A 25,951-nucleotide genomic window follows, 5' to 3' on the forward strand; every position below is an offset into this window, starting at 1 on the left:
TTCTCCAGCCATTGAGGTCCATGAGGATCCTGGTCCTTCCCAGCCTCGCGCTGCTTCACCAGATTCCCAGGAGGGTGAACTGGAAAGCGATGAAGAGAGTCTAGAGTTCGATTTCTCCCAAGTAACACCGCTCATCAAAGCGGTTAAAGAGGCTCTCCTGTGGGAAGAGCAATCTACTTCCCCAGCTAAGCAGAAAAAATATTTTAAACGCCTGGGGAAGGAGCGCCCAAGTTTCCCGTTGTTAACCGAACTAAAGGGCATCTTTGAAGAAGAATGGAGTAGAGTAGACAAGAGGTCCTCTATGGCCAACAAGGCCTCCAGACTGTATCCCTTCAAAGCAGATGACGTTAAGCACCTGGAGAATATTCCTGTGGTAGACGCAGCAGTAACACGACTGGCCAAGCACGTTACACTGCCACTGGCTGATTCAGTGTCCTTCAAGGATGGTCTTGATAGGAGGATGGATCAAGACCTCAAAAGAATCTACGGTCTTGCTGGTACAGCCTGCAAACCTGCTTTGGCCTTGGCAGCTTTATCCAAAGCAATGGAGGCCTGGACGGAGAACGTGGACTCCTTCCTTAAGGGTGTCTCTGAAGATCTGGCCAGAAGTTCTGCTACGTCAGAACTTAAACTAGCAGTTGCCTTTCTGGGGGAGGCATCCGTCGATTTAATTCGCCTATTGGCAAGAATTATGCTGTCCTCTGTTACAGCCAAGAGGGCCTTGTGGTTGCGCCCCTGGGTCGCTGACCCATCGTCCAAACAAAATTGGTGCAAGATTCCCTTTGAGGGATCATCCTTGTTTGGCAACAAGCTGGATGACGCCATTGCTAAGGCTACAGGTGGTAAATCGGGTTTTCTCCCCCAGGATAGGCGTCAGTCCGGTAAGAAGAAACCACAATTCCGAAGGTATAGCCCGGACCGCACTAGGGAAGCTCGCGCCTACAGACCTGGCGGGAACTTCAGAAGAAACTGGGGTAGAGGTCGAGCATCTTTTCGCAAACCAGCATTATCTAACCAAGCGTCAAGTGGACGCGATCAGGCAAAGTCCTTTTGAAACAACGCCCGCCCAGGCGGATCGGGTGGGAGCTCGACTGCTCCTCTTTCGGCACGTTTGGGCGGCCTCGATCACGGACTTTTGGGTCATCAAGACAGTAACATCAGGCCACGCATGGTCGTTCTCCAGCATTCCTCTTCCCAGGTTCATTTCCACCCTTCTCCCAAGATCAGCGGAACAGAGACAGGTTCTTCTAACCTATGTGGATCTACTCAAATCCCAAGGAGCAGTAGTATGCGTCCCAAAGGACGAACAGTTTCATGGAGTATACTCCCCCCTCTTCTTGGTGCAGAAGAAAAGCGGTGCTTGGCGTCCAGTCATAGATTTGACCTATCTAAACAAATTTATAAAACACAGAAGGTTCAAGATGGAAACTCTGTCGACAATCCAGCAAGCCATACAGCCAGGCGACTGGATGATCTCGATAGATTTGAAGGACGCTTATTTCCACGTTCCGGTGGCAATCGAGCTCCAGAAATATCTCAGGTTCCACGTTGGACAAGAACACCTTCAATTTGTGTGCCTACCCTTTGGGCTGACAACCTCACCGCGAGTCTTCACCAAAACCCTGTTGGCAGTGGTGGCCTTCATCAGATTGAAAAGGATAAGACTTTATCATTATCTAGACAACCTCCTTGTCCTAGCCCAGGACAAGACTCAGCTCTTAGCGCAAAGAGATCAGGTAATCTCGATCCTGTCCGAATTCGGTTGGCTCCTGAACCTAACGAAAAGCCATTTGGAACCAACTCAATGCCTAGTATATCTAGGGGCCCAGTTCGACACAGTGAAGAAAACCATCTCTCTTCCGCTGGAAAAGATCCCTGTGGTTCAGGAGAGGATTTCTCGGGCTCTAGACACCCGCCATCTGAAGGCGTTCCAATGTCTAAAGATCATCGGAACAATGGTCTCCACAACCCCCATGGTGAAATGGGCATTGTGGAGACTACGTCCCTTCCAGTCCGGCTTCCTCAGGCAGTGGAAGTCAGGCAACAAGAATCAGCAGATTCGCATCTCAACTTCTATGAGGAACAGCCTCTTCTGGTGGCTTCAGCCAAAAAACCTACGGAAGTGCCATTCTATCGCCCCAGTCTCCTGGGTCACAGTGACGACCGATGCCAGTGGCTACGGCTGGGGGGCCCTGTGTGGTACAAACATGGCGCAAGGCAGATGGGATGCTCGCCTCCGCAATCCGGGCTCGAACATCCTAGAGCTTCGAGCAGCCTGGTGTGCCCTCCAGTCCTTCTCCCAACTCCTGAAGGGAGAGTCGGTACTGTTGAGGATGGACAACACCACAGCGGTTTCCTATGTCAAGAGACAAGGAGGGACACGGAGTTCATCTCTTCTACGGGAAGTCGAACCCATCATGAAGTGGGCACAGGAAAACCTGGTCAACCTGACAGCAGTCTTTATTCCCGGAGTACAGAACTCCCAGGCAGACTTTCTTTCACGCACTCAGGTGGATATCAACGAGTGGTCTCTCCACATTCAATCATTCCAATGGATCTTGTCTCTGGGAGTCAGTCCCCAAGTAGATCTTTTTGCTTCCCAGCACAATGCCAAGATGGAGAAGTTCTATTCGAGAGGTCATTGCAGTCAGGCGATCGGGATGGATGCCTTGACGGATCGGTGGAGTTTTCAGAGGGCATATGCTTTTCCCCCGATCCCAGTAATACTGAAATTTCTACGGAGACTTCAAGCAGAAGAGGTCGAAGTGACGCTAGTGGCTCCCTACTGGCCGAACTGTCCATGGTTCCCTCTCCTGGTCCAACTGAGCTATCGGGACCCAGTACCTCTACCAGTCAGACCGGACCTTCTCTCTCAGGGTTCACTCCTACACCCCTGTCCGGCTCTGATGAAACTGGCGGTCTGGTTCTTGAGAGGGAGAGGCTGGAGTCCCTTGGTTGCACCTCTGGGGTGATCTCCACGCTGATGAGCTCGAGAAGGGCAAGCACGAACAGAGTCTACGGAAGAATTTGGGCTAAATTTGTAGAATTCTCTACGGCCTCAGGCAGGTCCTTTAGGAATCCAGAAATCCAAGATGTACTGAGTTTTCTCCAAACGGGGTTAGATCTTCCCCTATCCGTAAGTTCATTGAGAGTTCAAATCTCGGCCCTGTCGGCCTTCTCTGGAATTTCGTGGGCAGTACACCCACTAGTCAAACAGTTTTTTCGAGGGGCGTCAAGGTTGAGACCTCAAAGGAAGCCAAGATTTCCCAAGTGGGATCTCCCACTAGTCCTGGATTTTCTGAGTGGGCTCAGTACATCGGGGCCTTCCCCGTCCTCTATAAAGGACTTTTCAGCCAAAGTGGCATTCTTGGTCGCTATCACCTCGGCCAAAAGAGTATCGGAGATCGGGTCTCTTGGTCACAAAGAGCCATTCCTTACCTTCTTCCCGGATCGAGTGGTTTTGATACCCATGCTGGGTTCAAATCCGAAGGTTTCGTCTGTCTTTCATGAGAATCAAGAAGTTGTCCTCCCTACTTTCAGGTCTTCGGATTCCAACGAGACTCACCCTCTAGACATGGGCAAGATCCTTTCTGAATACATCCAGATGACGTCCCCCTTTAGACGTTCCGATCATTTGTTTATCCTGCACTCAGGCAGTAACAGAGGGAAAAAGGCTTCTGCCAGAACAATCGCGGCCTGGATCGTTCAGACAATACAGCAGGCTTATAGGGCGAAGGGCTTGGCTCCTCTGCAGGCGGTGACAGCTCACTCTACCAGAGGGATGGCAGCCTCCTGGGCGGCAGCTCGTCACGTGGCTCCAGATGTCATCTGCAGAGCGGCCTCTTGGTCTTCTATAAATACCTTTATGTCCCATTACTGTGTTGAGCCTGCATCTCTTTCCTCTGTGAATTTTGGTTTATCAGTTTTGTCAGTTGACGGGACGAATTAAAATCTATTTTTGTTCAGCATACCCACCCGTGTGGTCTGGCTAGTTATTTCCCACACGTAGGCTGCCATGGAGTCAGTCAGGAAAAAGGAAAATTTATTATCATACTTACCGTAATTTTCCTTTCCTGATGGACTCCATGGCAGACGGAGTTCCCACCCTGAAATTACGGAGTCGGGATAGTTACGGAACACCAGTACTGGGCGGTGAGTCAACTTTTATGGGTATGGGGTCCTATCACAATGGAGAGGAGGCGGGATTAACCCACACGTAGGCTGCCATGGAGTCCATCAGGAAAGGAAAATTACGGTAAGTATGATAATAAATTTTCTTTTTTGTATTTTCCTTGCATGTCCCCCTCAGATCTACAGCGACTGCACTTCCAAGTGCAATTTCAAGTGCTCTTTGCACTTGTAGTTTGCACTTGTAGTGCAAAGTGGATTTGCCTTTAGTAAATAACCCCCATTGTGTTACCCAGCGTTCAGAAATATATTGTTTTACCCAGTTATTATGATTTATTTCCTATGTACTCATAAAATCCTAAACTGCATTTAGAAGAGTAGAATCATTTGTCTGTGATTTGTAATGATTATTCCATATGTCTCTTCTGTTTGCTTCCAGGATATTTTCTTTTGCATATCATGTTCTTCCTAATCAGCTTGATTATAACATTCTGGTTCGTAATTCCAATACAAGAGGGAAGAGGACTGGTCGTACTGCAAGGGTTTGGCTACACAGTGTAAGAGCTCTGCCTAGTCTGTTCATCTTCCCTGTATGTTATTACCTTGAGTCACATTTTTCTGTATGTGAAAGAACCACACACAGGATAATGTTATACAGGATAATGCAGTTCATGAAGTATTTATAACAGCACTGTCATCTGTCTGCAAGCATTTTCAGGATTTCAGAGACGTGTGCCCGCATGTGTTCATGGGGATTGTAACAGGAGTCACTTTTGGGCACAGATTGAGCCAGGAAATAAAGAGACATATATTGGATTGTTTTAACATGGACAGTAATCTACCATATATTCTTTAAATGTCTGTAAAGGATATTGTGACCCAACCAGTCAATACTGACTCTTTTCTATGATTAGCCCTGACTAGTGACATGCTAATTGAGTCTGCTTCTGAAAGACCTCTCATTGTGTGATGCTGCTTTGTGTGCTATTGATGATAGATGTGTTGTGACTCTAAAGGTCAGACGTCTGTGCAATGTGGATTGGGCAGATAAATGACTTATTGTCGGAGACGCAACGTCTGGGGGATAATTAACTCTGAATATCATTATGTAAAAGAATGTGATTGAAGCCCCCCATGGTGTGATGAGGGGGGTGGACAGTTTAATTGTTCCTGTGATTTCTGTGACCTGTTGTACTGCATATAAGCAAGCTGAGAAACCATTAAAAGTTAGTTCATATTTTGACGCAGTAACAGAGCTTGTTAGTCTCGTTATTGAGGGAATTCCATTGGAATGGTTCGGGCCTGCTGGATGGTTGGAGGGTCGGAAGCTGTCGTGGGTTGATGGAAGGTCGTAAACGGTGGTGACCGTTACAGGGATAGTGTCCTTTCAGAATGGAGCTGAATGTGTATAGGAAGTGGGGTATTTGTGTATCCTTAACCACTTAAGACCCGAACCTTAGGCAGCTAAAGGACCTGGCCAGTTTTTGCGATTCGGCACTGCGTCACTTTAACTGACAATTGCGCGATCGTGCGACGTGGCTCCCAAACAAAATTGGCGTCCTTTTTTCCCACAAATAGAGGTTTCTTTTGGTGGTATTTGATCACCTCTGCGTTTTTATTTTTTGCGCTATAAACAAAAATAGGGCGACAATTTTGAAAAAAATGCAATATTTTTTACTTTTTGCTATAATAAATATCCCCCAAAAAGATATAAAAAAATGTTTTTTCCTCAGTTTAGGCCGATATGTATTCTTCTACATATTTTTGGTAAAAAAAATCGCAATAAGCGTTTATCGATTGGTTTGTGCAAAATGTATAGCGTTTACAAAATAGGGGATAGTTTTATTGCATTTTTATTAATTTTTTTTTTACTACTAATGGCGGCGATCAGCGATTTTTTTCATGACTGCGACATTATGGCGGACACTTCGGACAATTTTGACACATTTTTGCGACCATTGTCATTTTCACAACAAAAAATGCATTACAAATGCATTGTTTACTGTGAAAATTACAATTGCAGTTTGGGAGTTAACCACAAGGGGGCGCTGAAGGGGTTAAGTGTGACCTCATTTGTGTTTCTAACTGTAGGGGGGTGTGGCTGTAGGTGTGACATAATTTATTGTGTTTCCCTATAAAAGGGAACACACGATCAATGACGGCGCCACAGTTAAGAACGGGGAAGCTGTGTTTACACACAGCTCTCCCTGTTCTTCAGCTCCGGGGACCAATCGCGGGACTCCTGCGGCGATCAGGTCCACGGGTCCCGCGGTCACAGTCACAGAGCTTCGGACCGGGTCGCGGGCGCGCGCCCGCGACCCACGGCTGGGCACGTAAAGAGGACGTACCTGTACGTGCTTGTGCCCAGCCGTGCCATTCTGCCGACGTATATATGTGCAGGAGGCGGTCCTTAAGTGGTTAAAGAGGTTGTAACCCTAAAAAAATACAAAATAAAAATAGATCCTGTTCCTTTAAAGCCTGAATAACAGCACAGGGCTTGTGCTGTGTAATTTGTCCATTTCTGTTACCTAAAATACTTGTCTGATTCTGCCCTCCCCTCTGTAAACTGACTGCCTTCATCATGGCTGCTGATACCACGGTCAGTTTATGTGCCTCCGTCATCCGCTCTCTTCTCCCTGCCTCTCAGCTAGTCTCAGTGACCCCCCCTCCACCTGCTGCTATAACAGTGTTTTCCTAATAGAATCCCCTATGTTACATTACGGTCTGTGCCCCAGTGTATGTGCTTTACAAAAAATATGTAGGTTTATAACTTAATTCAGTTTGACACTCTGTGCTCACGTGACCACCCACCGCACCCGCACGCCTGGCGTCAGCGGGGGGATTCTCAGCCCCTCCCACTGTAGTTCTCAGATCAGGGAGGAGAGGGACGGGTGGTAACGTGAGTGCCTCTCTGAAATAAGTGTATTTTTTATATACACTGGGCGCATAACGTAACACAGGGGATTCTTTTAAGATAACAAAGTGGCTTTACAGCCACTTTAAAGCTGACCTCTGGCAAATATTATCCAAATAGAAGAGGCATATGTATTCCTATTTGAATCATGATCTTCTTTGTTTTTTTTCCACCTAAATCTTTACAATAATACTGGGTAAAACTTTAGAATTGGGGGCATACGATTTTCCCCTGGGGGTATGGTTCAAGGAGCACTTGCCCTCATGGTCTGGTCCTGGGCTTCACAATATTTGTAGGGCTGGTCCATATCACAATGCAAGAATTAAGGCATCTGTGTTGAGATACGTTGAAGTGTTTTATTGTAACGCACTGATGCATGTTTACAATATGTTGCTTTAGTGCCTGTTTGATGAGCTCCTTTGAGCTGCATTATCTTACAGTGTGTTGTCCATAGCTCCCAACTGTCCCTGATTTGGAGTAATGTCCCTCTGTCCCTCTTTCCTCCTCATTTTGGTCTGATCTATATAGATGTATATAAAATGCACTTTGCATCTATCAAAAAGTGTTTTCTAGCACTAAACCTTCTATCTGATTTCTAAATTGCTGCATTGGTAAATTCCAAAAGCCAATATAAAAGGAATAGTAGTGGTAAAAAAAAGCACTTGTGGGTTTAACCAAACTTGTTTTTTGTACAATTCTCCTTTAAGGGGGCATGGTCAGGGTTGTGTCCTATGCCTGCATACTTTTGCTGATAGATGTCCCTCATTCCCTCATTCCCATCTCAAAAATGTGGGAGGTATGGTGTTGTGTGCTTATAATACTATGACATAGGGGATTATTTACGAAAGGCAAATCCACTTTGCACTACAAGTGCAAAGTGCACTTGAAATTGCACTGAAAGTGCACTTAGAAGTGCAGTCACTGTAGATCCGAGGGGGACATGTAAGGATAATAAAAAAACAGCATTTCTTTATCGTACATCACGGGACACAGAGCGGCATTCATTACTATATGGGTTATATGGAGTACCTTCAGGTGTAGACACTGGCAATCTCAAACAGGAAATGCCCCTCCCTATATAACCCCCTCCCATAGGAGGAGTACCTCAGTTTTTACGCCAGTGTCTTAGGTGTTAGTCATGGTTTAGCTTGCCTCCGCATCCTTGGGATTAGGTGAGCTACCGGTTCTGTCCAAAAAAGCCTCAGCGCTAAAGTGGTCAGTAACCGGACCCCAAACCCTTGGGGTATAGCCCATAATGCTTTTCTTTTTAGAGAGCTGGACCCTGGGCCCAGAACTTAGAAACCTTTGGGTACCTAAAGTTTTCTGTTGCCAGGGTGCTATATGGGCCCAGGACAGTGGATCCTTCATAGGAACCCAGGGCCTGAAGGTCTAGACATCCCCACGGAGATGGGGGAAGATTGGGCCTCTTGCTTGGCAAAGTCCTGCGGCATGGAGCAGGTAAGTGAGGGGAAAAACTTGCGGAACTTGGTTCTTAGCAGGTTTTTTTCTGGGGGGTCACAGGGGACATGCCTAAAGTTATGCACTGCATCTGGCAAACTAGTCACATATCATAAAGATAGGATGGCTCTCTATGTATTATTCCCCATAAGATGTGACCTCCCTTGTAGTGTTGGAAAAGCATTGAGTGGGGCCTGTGTTATATAAAAATATATGTGTGTGTCAGAGAGCTTTGCTTACCTGCAGGCCTCCAGGCGATGCTCCATTCAGTCTTCCTCCTCAGAGCCTGCAAGCAGGCAAAACGCTGACCTCCTCGTGTGTTCCAGGCTGCAGGCTGCAGTTTGCTGGAACAGAGAGGTCCCTTCCTCCCAAAATCCCCCCCCCCTCCCCCTGTCGGGAGGGGCATTTCCTGTTTGAGATTGCTGGGGGGGGAAGGGCGGGTCAGTGGCTTAAAGGAAGGGGCGGCCCTTCCTTGTTTGTTCCATCAATACTTTGGAACTGAGGAGAAAGACCAGAGCGGCAGCACGGGGCGCCGAGGACACACAGTGGCCAGAAAGGATATTGCAGTCTTCAGAGGACTGTTTTGTCAAGCCTAGAAATAGGCTGTTTCTTTTCCATCTCATAGTTTTTCTTTGCAATACTACTCAGGGGGACAGAATGTTTTTTCTTTCCTGGATTTGAAACAAAAACGAAAAAAAAAAAAAAAAAAAAAAAAAAGTCATCTAGGGGAGAGGAAGCATTTTTTTTATCCCCCAAACAGGTGTTTGGACAATTAACTTTTATAGTTCCAAATACCAATAGGTAGCAGGTGTACCTCGGTATTGTACCATGGTATGCCGCTGTTTTCCCTACAGGGAGCCTTGGGGCCATCGGGATCTGGGGCTGGAGCTGACGCGGGTCAGTCCAACCCTAAGATGGTCACGGAGGAGGTATTACTCACCTCTTTAAAAGAGATGCAGAAAAGCATGGGAAAAATGATATCCGCAGCTATGCGGGGCAGTAAGCGGAATAGATCTCCGTCGCCCGAGCGTGGACCCTCAGAAGAGGAGGTCCTTTCCTCAGGGGAATTGGACGACCTCTTGGACACGGACCAAGTAGGTTCAGGGATCGAAGACCCGGATACAGAGGAGTCTGGGGCAGTCTCCCTGAGGGAGAGCTGGTGGATTCAAGGATTGTCGGACTTGGTCCATAGGACATTCAACTTGCCAGTACCAGATCTCCAGGTATCGACGGTTTCAGCTTTGGGCTCACTGAGGGCGCCTCAAAGCAATGCTGTGTTTCCGATCCATCGTCTATTAGAGGGAATTTTGTTCCAAGATTGGAACAAGCCAGATAAGATCTTCTTACCACCTAAAAGGTTCTCTGTCCTATATCCTATGGAAGAAAATTTTTCCAAAAGATGGGCTACTCCTGCAGTGGACGCAGCCATCTCATGTGTTAACAGATCGTTAACATGCCCTGTAGAAAACATACAGGTGTTCAAGGATCCAGTTGATAAGCGCTTGGAAGCACTACTTAAGAACTCCTTCACTACTGCAGGGGCAGTAGTACAGCCAGCTGTGGCTGCGATTGGGGTCGCTCAAGCATTATCGGATCAATTTAAGCAGATGCTTAAACTTATTCCGGCCCAGCAGGCAGAAAAATTTTCGGATGTCCCTAAGGCCATATGTTTTACGGTAGACGCAATCAAGGATTCTATCCAGCAAGCGTCACGTTTATCGTTATCCCTTATCCATATGAGAAGACTCTTATGGTTAAAAAGCTGGGAGGCTGAGCCCCCATGCAAGAAGCTCCTGGTAGGGTTCCCCTTCCATGGAGGACGACTCTTCGGAGAAGACCTAGATAAATACATTCAGACCATTTCAAACGGCAAGAGTACTCTCTTGCCAACTAAGAAGAAGGTTCAGGGACCTGCGTTTAAACGACAGTATTCCCCTGGGCAGGGGCCCTCTAATGCCAAGCAGTATCGACGGCCTCCTGCAAAAGCAAACTTCGGCTTCAACAGCAGATCACAAGGACAGGCTGTTAGAGGCAAAAGGCAGTGGTTTCGCAAACCAGCAAAACCAGCCCCCAAGCCAACCTTATGAAGGGGCGCCCCCACCCACGAAGGTGGGGGGAAGGCTGCGACTCTTTTCAGAGATTTGGGAAGCCAGCATTCCCGACGAGTGGGTACGGTCTTCCGTGGCCACAGGCTACAAATTAGATTTCCTAAGGTTTCCTCCTCCTCATTTCCAGAAGTCGAGGATTCCAAACGATCCGGAAAAGGGAGCCGCATTAAGATCGGCATTAGATCATCTACTTTCCCAGGAAGTAATAGTAGAGGTACCAGTCCTGGAACAGGGGCTGGGTTTCTACTCCAACCTATTCATCATCCCAAAATCCAATGGAGATGTCAGGCCAATTTTGGACCTAAAGATGGTAAATGCATATCTAAAGATCCGCTCATTTCGGATGGAATCCGTGCGGTCAGCAGCTGCCACACTCCAGAAGGACGACTTCATGGCGTCCATAGACATAAAGGATGCCTACCTTCATGTTCCAATTTATCAGCCACATCAAAGATATCTACGCTTCATGGTGGCTTCGCGTCACTTCCAATTCGTGGCGCTTCCCTTCGGGTTGGCTATGGCCCCCCGGGTGTTCACGAAGGTCCTAGCTCCAATCCTAGCCAAACTAAGGATCCAAGGGGTCACGATCCTAGCATACCTGGACGACCTCCTAGTCATAGATCACTCGTCTCCCGGCTTGGAGCGAGCAGTGGCCCTCACGGTCCAATACCTCGAGAGGTTCGGCTGGGTCCTAAATCGAGAAAAGTCAGCTTTCCAGCCCACAAAGCAGTTGGAATATCTCGGCATGAGATTAGACACAGAACAACAAGGAGTGTTCCTACCTCTGAGGAAGGTAAAAGCCATCAAGGAATTAATCCTACTGGTTCTAAGCAAGAAAGAACCGACTATTCGCCTATGTATGAGGTTACTAGGCAAGATGGTGGCCACATTCGAGGCGGTACCATACGCCCAGAGCCACACTCGCATCCTACAGGCAGCCATCCTGTCAGCATGGAGCAGAAGGCCACAGGCCTTGGATATCCCGTTGCCGCTCTCATCAAGAGTCCGACAAAGTCTGTGTTGGTGGTTAGACCCTCAGAATCTACTGAAGGGGAGGTCTTTCAGCCCAGTGGCTTGGAAGATAGTGACCACAGACGCCAGCCTGACGGGCTGGGGAGCAATTTTGGATAGTTGCACTCGCCAAGGTACTTGGGCAAAGCCAGAGAAGCAGTTGCCCATCAACATCTTGGAGCTCAGAGCTGCTCGACTAGCCCTCAGGGCTTGGACGTCAAAATTGCAGGGGTTCCCGGTGAGAATTCAATCAGACAATGCCACGGCCGTGGCACACATAAATCACCAAGGGGGAACCAGGAGTCAAGCCGCTCAGAGAGAGGTGAGCTTGATTCTTCTATGGGCAGAGGCTCATGTGCCCTGCATATCGGCAATATTCATTCCAGGAGTGGACAACTTTCAGGCGGACTTCTTAAGCCGCCAGACTCTATGGCCGGGGGAATGGTCTCTGCATCCACTAGTCTTTCAAGCACTCTGCCAAAGATGGGGAGTGCCGGACGTGGATATCATGGCATCGAGACTCAACAAGAAACTAGACAGGTTCATGTCCCGCTCAAGGGATCCGATGGCCTGCGGAACCGATGCGTTGGTTTGCCCTTGGCATCAGTTCAAACTTCTTTATGCGTTTCCCCCGCTCCAGTTACTACCCCGCCTGCTGCGCAGGATCCGGGTGGAGCACATACCAGTCATCCTGGTAGCTCCAGCATGGCCCAGAAGGGCATGGTACTCACTAATCTTAAGGATGGTAGTGGGAGACCCTTGGACTCTTCCTCTACGGCCAGACCTGCTATCGCAAGGTCCGATCCTCCACCCTGCCTTACGGCATCTAAATTTGACGGCCTGGAAGCTGAATCCCTGATTCTCAGGGGTAGAGGTCTGTCTCAGAAAGTAATCTCTACCCTAATCAGAGCCAGGAAACCGGTCTCTAGGGTGATTTATTACAGGGTCTGGAAGGCCTATGTAGGCTGGTGTGAGTCCAAGCGATGGCTTTCTCGCAAATTTACCATCGATAGAGTATTAAGTTTTCTCCAGCTAGGAGTGGATAAAGGATTGGCATTAAGCACAATCAAAGGACAGATTTCTGCTCTGTCAGTGTGGTTTCAGCGGCCGCTGGCCACCCACTCGCTGGTTAAGACCTTCCTTCAAGGGGTCTTACGTATTAGACCTCCAGTTAAATCCCCGCTTTGTCCGTGGGATTTAAATCTTGTTCTGTCAAGTTTACAGAAACAACCGTTTGAGCCGTTGGCTGATATTCCTTTGGTTCTACTGACAAGGAAGTTAGTATATTTGGTTGCCATAGTTTCCGCAAGAAGAGTTTCGGAGCTGGCAGCCTTATCCTGTAAGGAACCATATCTTGTTTTTCATAAGGACAGGGTCGTTCTCCGCCCTCATCCTTCCTTCCTTCCGAAGGTCATATCCAGTTTTCATTTGAACCAGGATTTGGTATTACCATCCTTCTTCCCTAAACCTACTTCCAGAAAGGAAGGGTTGCTGCATACCTTGGATATTGTCAGGGCCATGAAGGCCTATCTTAAAGCTACAAAGAAGATCCGGAAGACAGATGTGCTGTTCATTCTACCGGATGGGCCCAAGAAGGGGCAGGCAGCTGCAAAGTCCACCATTTCTAGGTGGATTAAGCAATTAATCACTCAGGCCTACGGCTTGAAAGGGTTGCCTCCTCCAGTATCATTAAAGGCTCATTCTACTAGAGCCATGGGCGCCTCCTGGGCAGCACACCACCAGATCTCTATGGCTCAAGTTTGCAAGGCGGCAACCTGGTCTTCTGTCCACACGTTTACAAAATTCTACAGTTGGACGTAAGAAGGAATACTGATACTGCCTTCGGGCAGGCAGTGCTGCAGGCTGCAGTTTGAGACCCTCGGATTCCGGGGGCTCCTCTTGTTCGAGTTAAATTTAAAAATTTTATTTTTCTCAACTAAGTTGGATTTATTATGATTTGAGTATATCTCTAAATTAAATCCTTTTGTCTTGGAGATGTTCTCCCTCCCCTCATTGTAAGCATTGCTTTGGGACATCCCATATAGTAATGAATGCCGCTCTGTGTCCCGTGATGTACGATAAAGAAAAAGAGATTTTTAATACAGCTTACCTGTAAAATCTTTTTCTTGGAGTACATCACGGGACACAGAGCTCCCACCCCTCTTTTTTGAGGACCATTTTGGGAGGCATACTGCTTGCTACAAAACTGAGGTACTCCTCCTATGGGAGGGGGTTATATAGGGAGGGGCATTTCCTGTTTGAGATTGCCAGTGTCTACACCTGAAGGTACTCCATATAACCCATATAGTAATGAATGCCGCTCTGTGTCCCGTGATGTACTCCAAGAAAAAGATTTTACAGGTAAGCTGTATTAAAAATCTCTTTTTTAGCTTGCACGTGATTGGATAATAAAATCAGCAGAGCTTCCCCTCATTTCAGATCTACCCCTCAGATTTACAGAGACTGTACTTCCGATTGCACTTTTAGTGCAATTTTTTTTAACAGATAAAGTACTTTTAGTGCAATTTAAAGTGCAATTTGCACTTGGTAGTGCAAAGTGGATTTGCCTTTTCGTAAATAACCCCCATATAGGGTGACCACGTGTCCCGGATTGCCCAGGACAGTCCCGCATTTTGCAGGTCTGCCCCGGGCATCTTCATTCCAGTACAATACAGTGTCCCGGAATGAAACTGACAGCCACCCCCCGGGCCAATCTGATGCCCCCAAAAAAAGGCCGCCACATCACCGCTTTACTCACTGACAGTACTTGTCCTGGCCCGGAATGCCTGGAGGAGCACAATCCCGCCCTCTGCTTGTGATTGGAGAAATCATAAATCCTGCCTCTTGTGTCCAATCACTGTGCTGTGATTCATTACAGCACAAGCTGATTTTTGGGAAGGGGGGGGGGTGTCCCTGAATGGTAGTTTGGAAATGTGGTCACCCTACCCCCCATAGCCTCCTTTGTGGTTGCTGATTGAGTGTAATGTAGAAAAACCTGTACTGTATATTTGTTTGTTGTGGCTGTTTTTTTAATGAGATTTGTTTGGAATGGGGGACTTGAAGCTCATAACTGTGGTGCTGGCAATTGTCCTAAAGAGGAGGAGGAGACGTCAATGCTTTTGGGTACAGTGTGAATGCAGGCTCAGCAAGATGGCAGCTGGAAGTGGAAACACTTTTTCTTTTGTTAAGTTTATTTGTTCTGTGCCGTTACATGCAGACATGTTGTGCTGCAGTTGGATGCACTATATAGCATTGCTATAATGATGCATTGCTCAAAAATCATGCACAGTTGCAACACTGCCACCAATGGTATTTCTCTTGATTATGTGTAGTGGTTGCACTGGGCAACACTGCCCAATGAATCACATTGGCTCTGGTGTAGACTGCCCGTTAGCCATAATTGTCAGTAGCTGGTTCATTAGAATTTTTGTACCTGGTTCTGTTGTGCAAAAACTATAGAAATACAATTCAGAGGATTTGCAAATGAAACAATTCAAACATGAAGAAAAAAAAAACAATCATGGTTAACTTTGTTGCCTTTAAATGTTAATTTACCGCCATCTAGTGTTAGAAATTCAAATTGCTTTAATATAATTTTGGTCCAGGAAAAACTATAGACTAGTTCAGTGTTTCTCAACTCCAGTCCTCAAGGCGCCCCAACAGGTCATGTTTTCAGGCTTTCCATTGTTTTGCACAGGTGATTTGATCAGTTTCACTGCCATAGTAATTACCACAGCTATTTTATCTCAGGGAAATCCTAAAAACATGACCTGTTGGGGCGCCTTGAGGACTGGAGTTGATAAACACTGGACTAGTTAGACCAGTGGTTCTTAACTCTGTCCTCAAGTACCCCTAACAGGCCATGTTTGCAGGTTTTCCTTTATCTTTCGCAGGTGCTTTAAATCAGAGTTAATGGCTTGGTGTTTTGGACAGCTATTTTATCAAAGAGAAATTCCCATAACATGGCCTGTTGGGGGTACAGTTCTCCTCCCTGTGACTGGACAGTAAATGGAGAAGCAGCAGACCCCTCTCCCTGGCACTGTAAACTCTCCTTATATCAGCATGCTCCACTGCTGCACAACTGATTGCCCCCTTGTGCTGTTTCTCCCTTTTTAAGTCTAAGCTCTGTTGTACAGGGACAGCAAGAAGCGGATACCAGGTAAAGTGTAAGTACTGCTTATATTTAAAAATACATTAAAGGATGAATTAATTTATACAGAACCAAGTTTATGTATGCCATTCATATCTGCCTAATGTTCAGCTTTAATGTAGGATTTTTGTTTTTCTTGTTGCAGGTTAGGCATAGTTCTCATGATAGCTGTGATGCTAGCTCAAGTTGTGGCAGCTCAGTTCTTATTTCTTCAAGACAAAATATTACCAACTGACAAAGGTAAACCATTGGCCATCAATAACAGGTAAGCCTATTTATTGACATAGCTACTTTGGTGCTATAAAAATGCACTGATTACTGTGTAACTGTCACTGGCAGGGAAGGGGTTAACACTAGGGGGCAATCAAGGGGTTAATTGTGTGTTCCCTCAGTGTGTTCTAACTGTATGGGGATAGGATTGACTAGGAAAAAAAACTATGGCCCAGATTCACAGACAGCAGGCGCACATTATGCCGCCGTAGCGTATCCCCTGTACGCTACGCCAACGCAGCGCTGAGAGACAAGCATGGAATTCAGGAAGCCAGTGCTCCCAACGCTGCGTCGGCGTGGCGTAGGTTCTAATGGCAGAAGGGGGTGGGTGAGTGGCACGCATTTCCTCTGTAGCAGCACCTGCAGTTACCTCTCTCAGAACCGGAGGACAGACACTCAGGACAGTGTCCAGTGTCTGTTAGGGGGCATTGCATGGAGGATTTTTAGTAGAATCACCAACCTGCAGGTAATAGGATATACATCATTGTATTACACACACCAATAACTAATGTGTATGATGCTGTATACCAAAAAAACCAACCAAACAAAAACTTTAAATCGGTATGAAAAAAAGCACAGTGGCTAAGTGGTTCTCACTCCCGCCTGGTAGCACAAGGGTTGTCAGTTTGAATACAAACCACGGTACTACCTGCCTGGAATTTGCATATTCTCCCTGTGGATATGTGGATTTCTTCCCACACTCAAAAGACACGCTGGCTCCTGTTTAAATTGTCCCTACTATGTGTATATATGTATGTATGTGAATTAGGGACCTTATCTTGTGAGGGCCTTGAGGGCAGGGACTGATGTGAATGTATAATATATATGTAAAGCGCTGCATAAATTGATGACCCTATATAAGTACCTGTAATAAATATGGTACCTGGTGATCTGGCCAGTGAGTCTGTTTTTCAAAGAAACAAGCTGTCTGGAAGATGGGGCAGTTAGAGATTTAAGGCAAACCATTTAACACTGACAGGGGTGCTTACAATGATCTGGTTTTATTTATCTAAAGCCTTTATCCCAAAATAATTTTATTTTTTGTTGTAACTGCTTATAAAGTATTAGCTGGAGTCAATTTGTTAGTGTATCGAAAGACTGACAATGCTGCTGCCCAAAAGGTGTCGCTCCTTCATCCAGAGTGAAGGCACTCTACAGGAGGTGTGCAACTGGCCAGATCACCAGGTGAAAACAGAGGGGAAAAAGCCTAAAAAACAAACAAAAAACAAATGCAGCCACATCTACAGATTGATAAGCTGCAGTATATTACATTCTTGGTTTTGGGTGTAATACTGCTGTAAGCATTTGCTTTGCATGGGTAAGTCTCAGAATGTGCATTTCTACGAGTGATGACGCGTACACACGATCGGATTTTCTGTCGGAAAAACCTTGGATTGCTTTTCCGATGGAATTCCGCTCAAGCTTGGCTTGCATACACACGGTCACACAAAAGTTCTCTGAACTTTTGACCTTCAAGAACGCGGTGACGTACAACACTACGACAAGCCGAGAAAATGAAGTTCAATGCTTCCGAGCATGCGTCTAATTGTTTCCGAGCATGCGTGGAATTGTTTCCGAGCATGCATCAGAATTTTGCACGTCGGAATTGCTACAGACAATCAGATTTTCCAATAGGACCAGCTCTTAATTTTTGTTGGCAGAAATTCCGACAGCAAAAGTCCAATACACACGGTCGGAATTTCCGTTCAAAAGCTCACATCTGACTTTTGCTGTCGGAATTTCCGATCGTGTGTACGGGGGAATAAGGTTATGTTGTCGTGTTTTTCATGATTTTGTGATGTACTTCTTTAGTTGTTCATGTTGTCTGCAGTAGCCCAAATCATATTCTTTTTCCTAGGAGAGGATTTCAGAATTTTAGCTACTTCTTCATGTTCTACTCAGCTATCCTTGGTTTGGGCTCATGTTTGCTCCGAGTCATATTTAACGTGTTCCTGGGAAGCTGGCTACTGGCTAGGATTGATCGTCCACTTTTCCCAAGAGGATTTGAAGGAGCCGATATGGGCGAGTACCTTCAATTTTGTCTATGTACAATAATGGTTTGTGTGTGTGAGAGATCTCCAAACCTTATTTTATCTCCATGCTGCTCTTTGCATCTATCAATGCCTCCTCAGTGCCACCCAGCAGTGCTGCCTATCAGTGCCCATTACTGCCACCCATCAGTGCCCATTATTGCCACCCATCAGTGCCCATCACTGCCACCCATCAGTGCCCATTACTGCCAGCTATCAGTGCCACCTATCAATGCCACCTTTTAGTACCCCTTCTCAGTGCCCACCAGTGCCACCTATTAATGCCCTTCAGTGCCACCCATCAGTGCCACCTCTCGGTGCCCACCAGTGCCACCTTATCGGTGCCCATCAGTGCAGCCCATCGGTGACCATCAGTGCAGCCTCATCAGCGTACATCAATGAAGGAGAAAAATTAACCGTTTGCAAAATTTTATAAAAAAATATACTTTTTTTTTTAAATAAATCTGTATTTTTATTTATTTTTTTAACAAAAAATAAAAACCGCCGAGGTGATCAAATAACACCAAAAGAAAGCTCTATTTGTGGGGAAAAAAATATAAAAATGTCATTTCGGTACAGTGTTGTATGACCGCGCAATTGTCATTCAAAGTGCATCAGCGCTAAAAGATGAAAATTGGTCTGGGCAGAATGGGGGTTTAAGTGCCCAGTAAGCAAGTGGTTAAGTGTGAATGAACTTCCTACAGCTGGAGGAGAACACCCGCCATAGCATTGCCTGTGTTACTAGGTCAGCAATTCAAAAAATATATATGGAAAGAAAGAGGAGTCGCGCTCATACACACATGTGAAAGAAAGACACCTATAAGTGTCTGATATAATGTTGGTAGTTAGTATGTGAGACTATTGTACCAACAGCAGAAATATTAATACAGAGAAAAATTCTGCAGTGATGGTAAACCAATATAAAGAAAAATGCCAATAAGTGTCTAATATGATACTCATAATTAATATGTGAGACTAATATACTAACGGCGAAAATGTTAATACAGACAAATATTCAAAAAAAATATACAAACAATTATTCTACAGTGATAAATATCTTGATGAACTGTAGTGCAAAAAAAAAAGGGGAGAAAGTGAAGGTCTCCTGTCTGCACTGGTTACTGTGTTGTGGATACAACTGGCACCTAGGATCTACCGTCATTTTCATCATCACACTTTGGGACGTTTTTTTAGCCTTCTGGCTTCACTTTCTCCCCTTTTTTTTTTTGCACTACAGTTCATCAAGATGTTTATCACTGTAGAATAATTGTTTGTATATTTTTTTTGAATATTTGTCTGTATTAACATTTTCGCCGTTAGTATATTAGTCTCACATATTAATTACGAGTATCATATTAGACACTTATTGGCATTTTTCTTTATATTGGTTTACCATCACTGCAGAATTTTTCTCTGTATTAATATTTCTGCTGTTGGTACATTAGTCTCACATACTAACTACCAGGGCTTTTTTTCTGGGGGAACTTGGGGGAACTCAGTTCCACCACCTCTGGCTCAGACCCTTTGGTGCCTGCTCTCCACAAACACTTGTAAACACAGAAGTCTGTTTTTTGTGTTTACAAGTGACAGCTCTACACTCTGTGTGTAACCCCCGGAACTCTGCACCCTTTAAGACCCTTCTACTGTTTGTGAAATCTAAATGGGGTCGTGGTTGGGTTCCTGCACCTATTTTCTGAGAAAAAAAGCTCTGCTAACTACCAACATTATATCAGACACTAAGGCCCCATACACACGATAGAATCCATCCGCTGAAAAATCCCAGCGAATGGGTTTCAGCGGATAGATCCTATGGTGTGTACACTCCAGCGGATCTGTTTCCCTGGATATTTATCCCCTGGGATGGATTTCCAGCGGATAAATATTTGATGACATGCTATCAAATCTATCCGCTGGAATCCATCCCAACGGATGGATCCGCTGGTCTGTACAGACTCACCGGATCCATGCGTCGTAATGATTCGCCGCATGCGTGGAATTCCTTATATGACAGCGTCGCGCATGTCGCCGCGTCATAATCGCGGCGACGGCGCGACACGTCATCGCCAGAGGATTTCGGCGCGGATTTCCATGCGATGGTGAGTACACTCCATCGCATGGAAATCCGCGGAAATCCTCGAGAGGATTTATCCGTGGAAACGGTCCGCTGGACCGTATCCGCGGATAAATCCTCCCGTGTGTATGGGGCCTGTATGATGACGCGGCGACGAGCGCGACGCTGTCATATAAGGAATTCCACGCATGCTTCGAATCATTACGACGCATGCGGGGGATCCCTTCGGACGGATTGATCCGGTGAGTCTGTACAGACCAGCGGATCAATCCGTTGGGATCAATTCAAGCGGATAGATTTGTAGACATGTCTACAAATTTTTATCTGCTGGAATCGTGAAATTCCCGCGGATAAATATCCGCAGGAATGTACACACCATAGAATCTATCCGCTGAAACCGATCCACTGAGATTTTTCAGCGGATGGATTCTATGGTGTGTACGGGGCCTTATAGGTGTCTTTCTTTCACATTGGTGTACGAGCGCGACTCCTCTTTCTTTCCATATTTGTTTGATGTAGTATGACATCCTTGAGACGCAGCTATTATTGTTTGTAGTTATTGGGGTATGCGCAATATATTTTTCTTTTTGTGCAAAAAATATATATATTTGTGTATATGAAATGTAATAAATAATACAAGTATTTTATGTAACCAGATTTGTGTGGTATCTACAAAATCCCTCATTTAGGATGTTTTTAGTATGCGTTTTTTAGAGGGATGTGGTGCCCAATGGCCACAGCCTGCACCAGCAAATTTTAATGTGACTATTCTTTACTTCCACCACTTCTCATGAATGAACCTTTTTAATTATGCTTATTTATTTTATTTACAGGGTATAATACATGGACAGGTATGCTTCAGGTGGATCTTTACCACACTCATCCTGTTATTCTGTCCTTTTGTCACCTTCTCACACAAGAAGTGTCTAGAAGATCTCATGCAAGCCCAGGTAATGGAAATGGAACGGTATGTCATATTGTACACATATGTTGTACACAACATTCCTCCCCCCATTTTATTCTGCCTTTAGCATGTGTCCCCCCCCCCAAAAAAAAAAATAGATGTGGAATAGGATGGGGGAGGAATGTTTAAAGCAGAACTTCCCCTTTTGGGTAGAGCTCCGCTTTAACTACAATGCTTATCTCACGATGAGCAATTCTGAGGAGAGAATTACAGACCTAATGCACCAAGACTTGTTCCACATTTCATGGTAGTTATTTTAATAATGATGCTAATTCTTAAGACAGCAATGACTGGAAACTCAATGACATGAGTAGTAATTGAAGGATAGTAGCAAATGTAGTCCTAACCCAGCCACATTAGTGTGGCCAGTATACATGAGAAAAACCTCCCTTTCTTCATGTCTATTTTGTGTAGAAAAAAATAGTAGTACCGATAAACAGAGTACGGTAATTTGCTTCTTTGCTATATAGCGGAACCCTTGTCATAACTGTAGCGCTCACCCCCCAAGGAGCCACTGGATAGAATAGGGATGGAGTGTTACCTTTGTGAGCGTCTAGGGGTAATGATGATGATGAGAGCAATGACGGAATGTCCAAGCAACAGGTGTCTTTTCTTGTAGCTTTATTTCAATCAACACGGCAAAACAGTGAACTTGAGGTAGATAGGAAAAGATGGGTGAAAAGGAGAATTGCAGATTCAGGCTTGAACAATACAGAAGCAGTCCTGCTTCAAAACGACACTCTACTTTCGTCGCCCCTCAGCCGAGGGGGTATAGTGTACCTGGACAGGCCTCTCACACCGACCTGGCAGTCAGGGTTTCACTCGGAGCACTGGGAAGAAAAACACAAGTCTCTGCCACAAACCTGGTGCAAATGAATATCGGGGAAGAACCTCTGCCATAGGCCCTTCCCCCGAACGTAGAATTATGAAGTAAATCTTCCCCAGTGAATTTAGTGCCTGAATCTCCCTCAGGTAGTTTTCCTACTGGTCACCGACTGACAGGTTGCCAACAATGTCAATGTCCGGTCACCTTGATCCCCAGTGGATTGTCTAGGCCCTGTTGGATTGCCTGCCTCCGGGCTCTCCTCAGACTGACTCCCCACCGAACAGCACAACTCGCTTGGTATCTTCTCCCAAAGTTTGGGGAACCCAGTAGATCACTGGGGTCCCGACATAGCCTCAGTTGCTCCGGGCCAGCATGGTCCCGGAACCAAGGACACCTCGTAGCACGCACGCCCTGGCCTGGTAGGCCATATCGCCGGGGGCCGTGATGTGCGCACACCCTGAAGGTGGGTGCCGCACCCGGAACCAGAACCAGAAGACCGTACAAAATAGCGTCCGCTCAAGAAATACCCTCCCCCATCATGCCCCGCGAGGGAAAACCCCTCCTAATTGGCTGCTGACAAGAGGCGCTCCTGATTGAACTCCACTGCTGCCACCTGTTGCCCCGAGGTGGAAAGGCACCTCTGGAACACAGAATGAACTGACAGTACAGCCCAGCCAGAGCAGAGGCCCAATTTACACAAATTAACCAGATGAGAGCCAAGTAACTCTCTCATCCCCCTCTAAATTCTAGATAGCACCTGAACTGAAAGTACACAGGTGCTACATAACCATCAAACTCAAATGTGGATATGATTAAAACAAGTGTCAGTATAATACATGCTGGACTTTGCTTGGTCCTCCCATATCTGTCTGTATATATGCACCTTGAGAATATGTACCTAACTACTGCATAAACTGTTAAAAAAGGGTGAAAAGCATGCGCCAGCCAACAAAGTAATGACTGCTGCACCTAAAATCCCTGAATACCAGGAGATAAAGTGAAAAGATCTATCTATATATAATCAGTATCTCACAGAGTACACCCCTCCCATTATTTTAAATATTTTATTATATCTTTTCATGTGACAACACTGAAATGACACTTTGCTACAATGTAAAGTAGTGAGTGTACAGCTTGTATAACAGTGTAAATTTGCTGTCTCCTCAAAATAACTCAACACAGACATTAATGTCTAAAACGCTGACAACAAAAGTGAGTACACCCCTTAGTGAAAATTTACAAATTGGGCGCAATATGTCAATATTTTGTGTGGCCACCATTATTTTCCAGCACTGCCTTAACCCTCTTGGGCATGGAGTTCACCAGAGATTCACAGGTTGCCACTGGAGTCCTCTTCCACTCCTCCATGATGACATCACAGAGCTGGTGGATGTTAGAGAACTTGTGCTCCTCCACCTTCCGTTTGAGGATGCCCCACAGATGCTCAAAAGGGTTTAGGTCTGGAGACATGCTTGGTCAGTCCATCACCTTTACCCTCAGCTTCTTTAGCAAGGCAGTGGTTGTCGGAGGTGTGTTTGGGGTTGTTATTATGTAGGAATACTGCAGTGTGGCCCAGTCTCTGACGGGAGGGGATCATACTCTGCTTTAGTATGTCACAGTACATGTTGGCATTCATGGTTCCCTCAGTGAGCTGTAGCTCCCCAGTGCCACTCCGACCAAAGTGTAATTTCTTCTGTGTTGTCACATAAAAAGATATAATAAAATATTTACAAAAATGTGAGGTGTGTACTCACTTTTGTGAGATACTGTATGTATTATATTGCAGCTTGCCGATTCTTAGATGTGATGTCTGCATACATTTTCTTTTTTAAGCTTTCTTTCTTCTATTTTCATTTGGTAATCCAGCCAGTAAGTCTGTCGGTTTTCAAAAGAACAAGACCTCTTCCCAATGTATTCGTTTACTGGCAATGCTGCTGCCTGCTCTGCCCCCTGTGCTCTTTGATTCAGAGTGGGGAACTCTAATACAGAAGGTGTGTTACTGGCTATATCACCATAGAGAAACAGAGGGATGAAAGCCTAAAAAAAGAACACAAATGCAGCCACCACACCTAATGATTGGTATATGGAAACATACTACATTTTTGGCTTTAATGTTGACAGCTTAGTTACACTTTAACCACTTGCCGCCCACCGCACGCATATATACGTCTGTGGCATGGCACGGGCAGGCAAAGGGACGTACCTGTACGTCCCCTTTAAGAAGCGATTGTTGCGGGGGTGCCCCTACAGCGCCACCTAGTCGTTAACCCCTTTACTGCCAGTGTTATTTTCACAGTAACCAGTTCATTTTTATAGCACTGATCACTGTAAAAATGACAATGGTCCCAAAAATGTGTCAAAAGTGTCCGTTGTGTCCGCCATAATGTTGCAGTCACGATAAAAATCGCAGATCGCCGCCATTACTAGTAAATAAAAAATTATTAATAAAAATGCTATAAAACTATCCCCTATTTTGTAGACGCTATAACTTTTGCACAAACCGATCAATAAATGCTTTTTGGGGATATTTATTATGGCAAAAAGTAAAAAATCTCGATTTTTTTTCAAAAATTATAGATATATTTTTGTTTATAGCGCAAAAAACAAATACAGCGGAGGTAATAAAATACCACCAAAAGAAAGCTCTATTTGTGGGGAAAAAAGGACGTCAATTTTGTTTGGGAGCCACGTCGCACGACCGCGCAATTGTCTGTTAAATGGACGCAGTGCCGAATTGCAAAAAGTGGCCCGGTCATTAAGCAACAAAATGGTCCGGGGCTTAAGTGGTTAACAGAGAAAAGTGAATAGTTTGTGATATAAACCGCTTGTATAATTAATATTGATCAGCTTCTATTTTAAATAATTTTGAAAGTATTATTGCTATTACCCCAAAAAACACATAATATCAACATTTTTATGAATCTGTAAAATAAGACTCTATTAATTCTTTATTTCAGATGTGCTGATGGACTACAAAAATAGACATACAAGGACCAAGTGGCACTTAGCGTACACTCTTATTAACAACCCTGCACTAGTACTAAACAGAAAGCAGAGCTGCTGCCGTGCTATTGCTGGTTCACAAAGTCCGGAGGTTTTACAGAGGTTATTGGTGTCTGCTTTACAGTGCACTGGCAGAAAATGGATGCTACCAGAGAAAGATATGGAAAATTCAGCATCGACAGACCTTACTGTGCAGATAGAAACTGTTCCTGAATAGATGATGAACACAAACGGATTAAGGAATTATGTGAACTCAGTTGATGAAGGCATCAAACTTTACTGGGGGTGATCTATTTCCTTATTAAACGTTTAAAAAAAATATTCTGTCCTTTGCGAAAGGAAAGTCATGGATGCTGCAGAATGGCATAGATTGGCCCTGGGAGCTGCAAAATCGATCATAAATACATCTCTGATCAAAGCGAACAACAAGGTCTTACTGCGGTGGTATGTGGTTCCCACTAGATGTGCCCAGAGGGTATCGGGGGCCTCCCCATATGTTTTAGAGGGTCTGGACAAGATGGAACAGCGTATCATACCTGGTGTACGTGCCCAAAAATCTGCAGGTTTTGGATTTTCACCTATAGCTTTACAGGTACTAACTTAACCATAGGTGTGCGCAGCCTAATGCATTAGGATGTGCACCCTTAAAGAAGTTGTAAAGGAAAAAAATGTTTTTCCTAAAATTAATGTCTGCAAGGTAGACAGACAGAATAGTGTAATGATCCTGTTAAACAAGTAAATACCTATTAAATTCCTTCATCTATATCAACTCTGGAATTCTAGTTTCTGTTCTCTCATTCACTTCCTGGTTTGCATCGCTCGTTCATGTAAGAACTACATTTCCCAGTATGAATTGCGGCAGACCCAGTAATTCACACCTCCTTGAAGTCTCTAACACTCAGAGAGTGTCCTGCCACACAGATGTAGTTCCCAGGAGGGGGTGAGCACGTTACTGACCACCGCAGTAAAGCCTCCCATCACGGTGGTCAGTAAAATCAGACAAGCAGGAAGTGAACAG

The 25,951-nt window shown here is 45.3% G+C and overlaps 1 protein-coding gene across 1 annotated transcript in view; it reads left to right on the plus strand.

Moving 5' to 3' along the window:
- LOC120931541 (stimulated by retinoic acid gene 6 protein-like) overlaps positions 1 to 25,606 on the plus strand; it is a 76,488-nt gene extending 50,882 nt beyond the window's left edge. The window contains exons 14-18 of the mRNA XM_040343094.1: positions 4,568 to 4,685; positions 15,915 to 16,034; positions 17,898 to 18,061; positions 20,974 to 21,090; positions 24,888 to 25,606. Of these exons, the coding sequence (XP_040199028.1) occupies positions 4,568 to 4,685; positions 15,915 to 16,034; positions 17,898 to 18,061; positions 20,974 to 21,090; positions 24,888 to 25,150 (782 nt within the window). The 3' untranslated portion in view covers positions 25,151 to 25,606. The remainder of the gene's footprint in view (positions 1 to 4,567; positions 4,686 to 15,914; positions 16,035 to 17,897; positions 18,062 to 20,973; positions 21,091 to 24,887) is intronic.
- The last annotated feature ends 345 nt before the right edge of the window (positions 25,607 to 25,951 follow it).

This window comes from Rana temporaria, chromosome 3, assembly GCF_905171775.1.
Source record: "Rana temporaria chromosome 3, aRanTem1.1, whole genome shotgun sequence".
Classification (NCBI taxonomy): domain Eukaryota; kingdom Metazoa; phylum Chordata; class Amphibia; order Anura; family Ranidae; genus Rana; species Rana temporaria.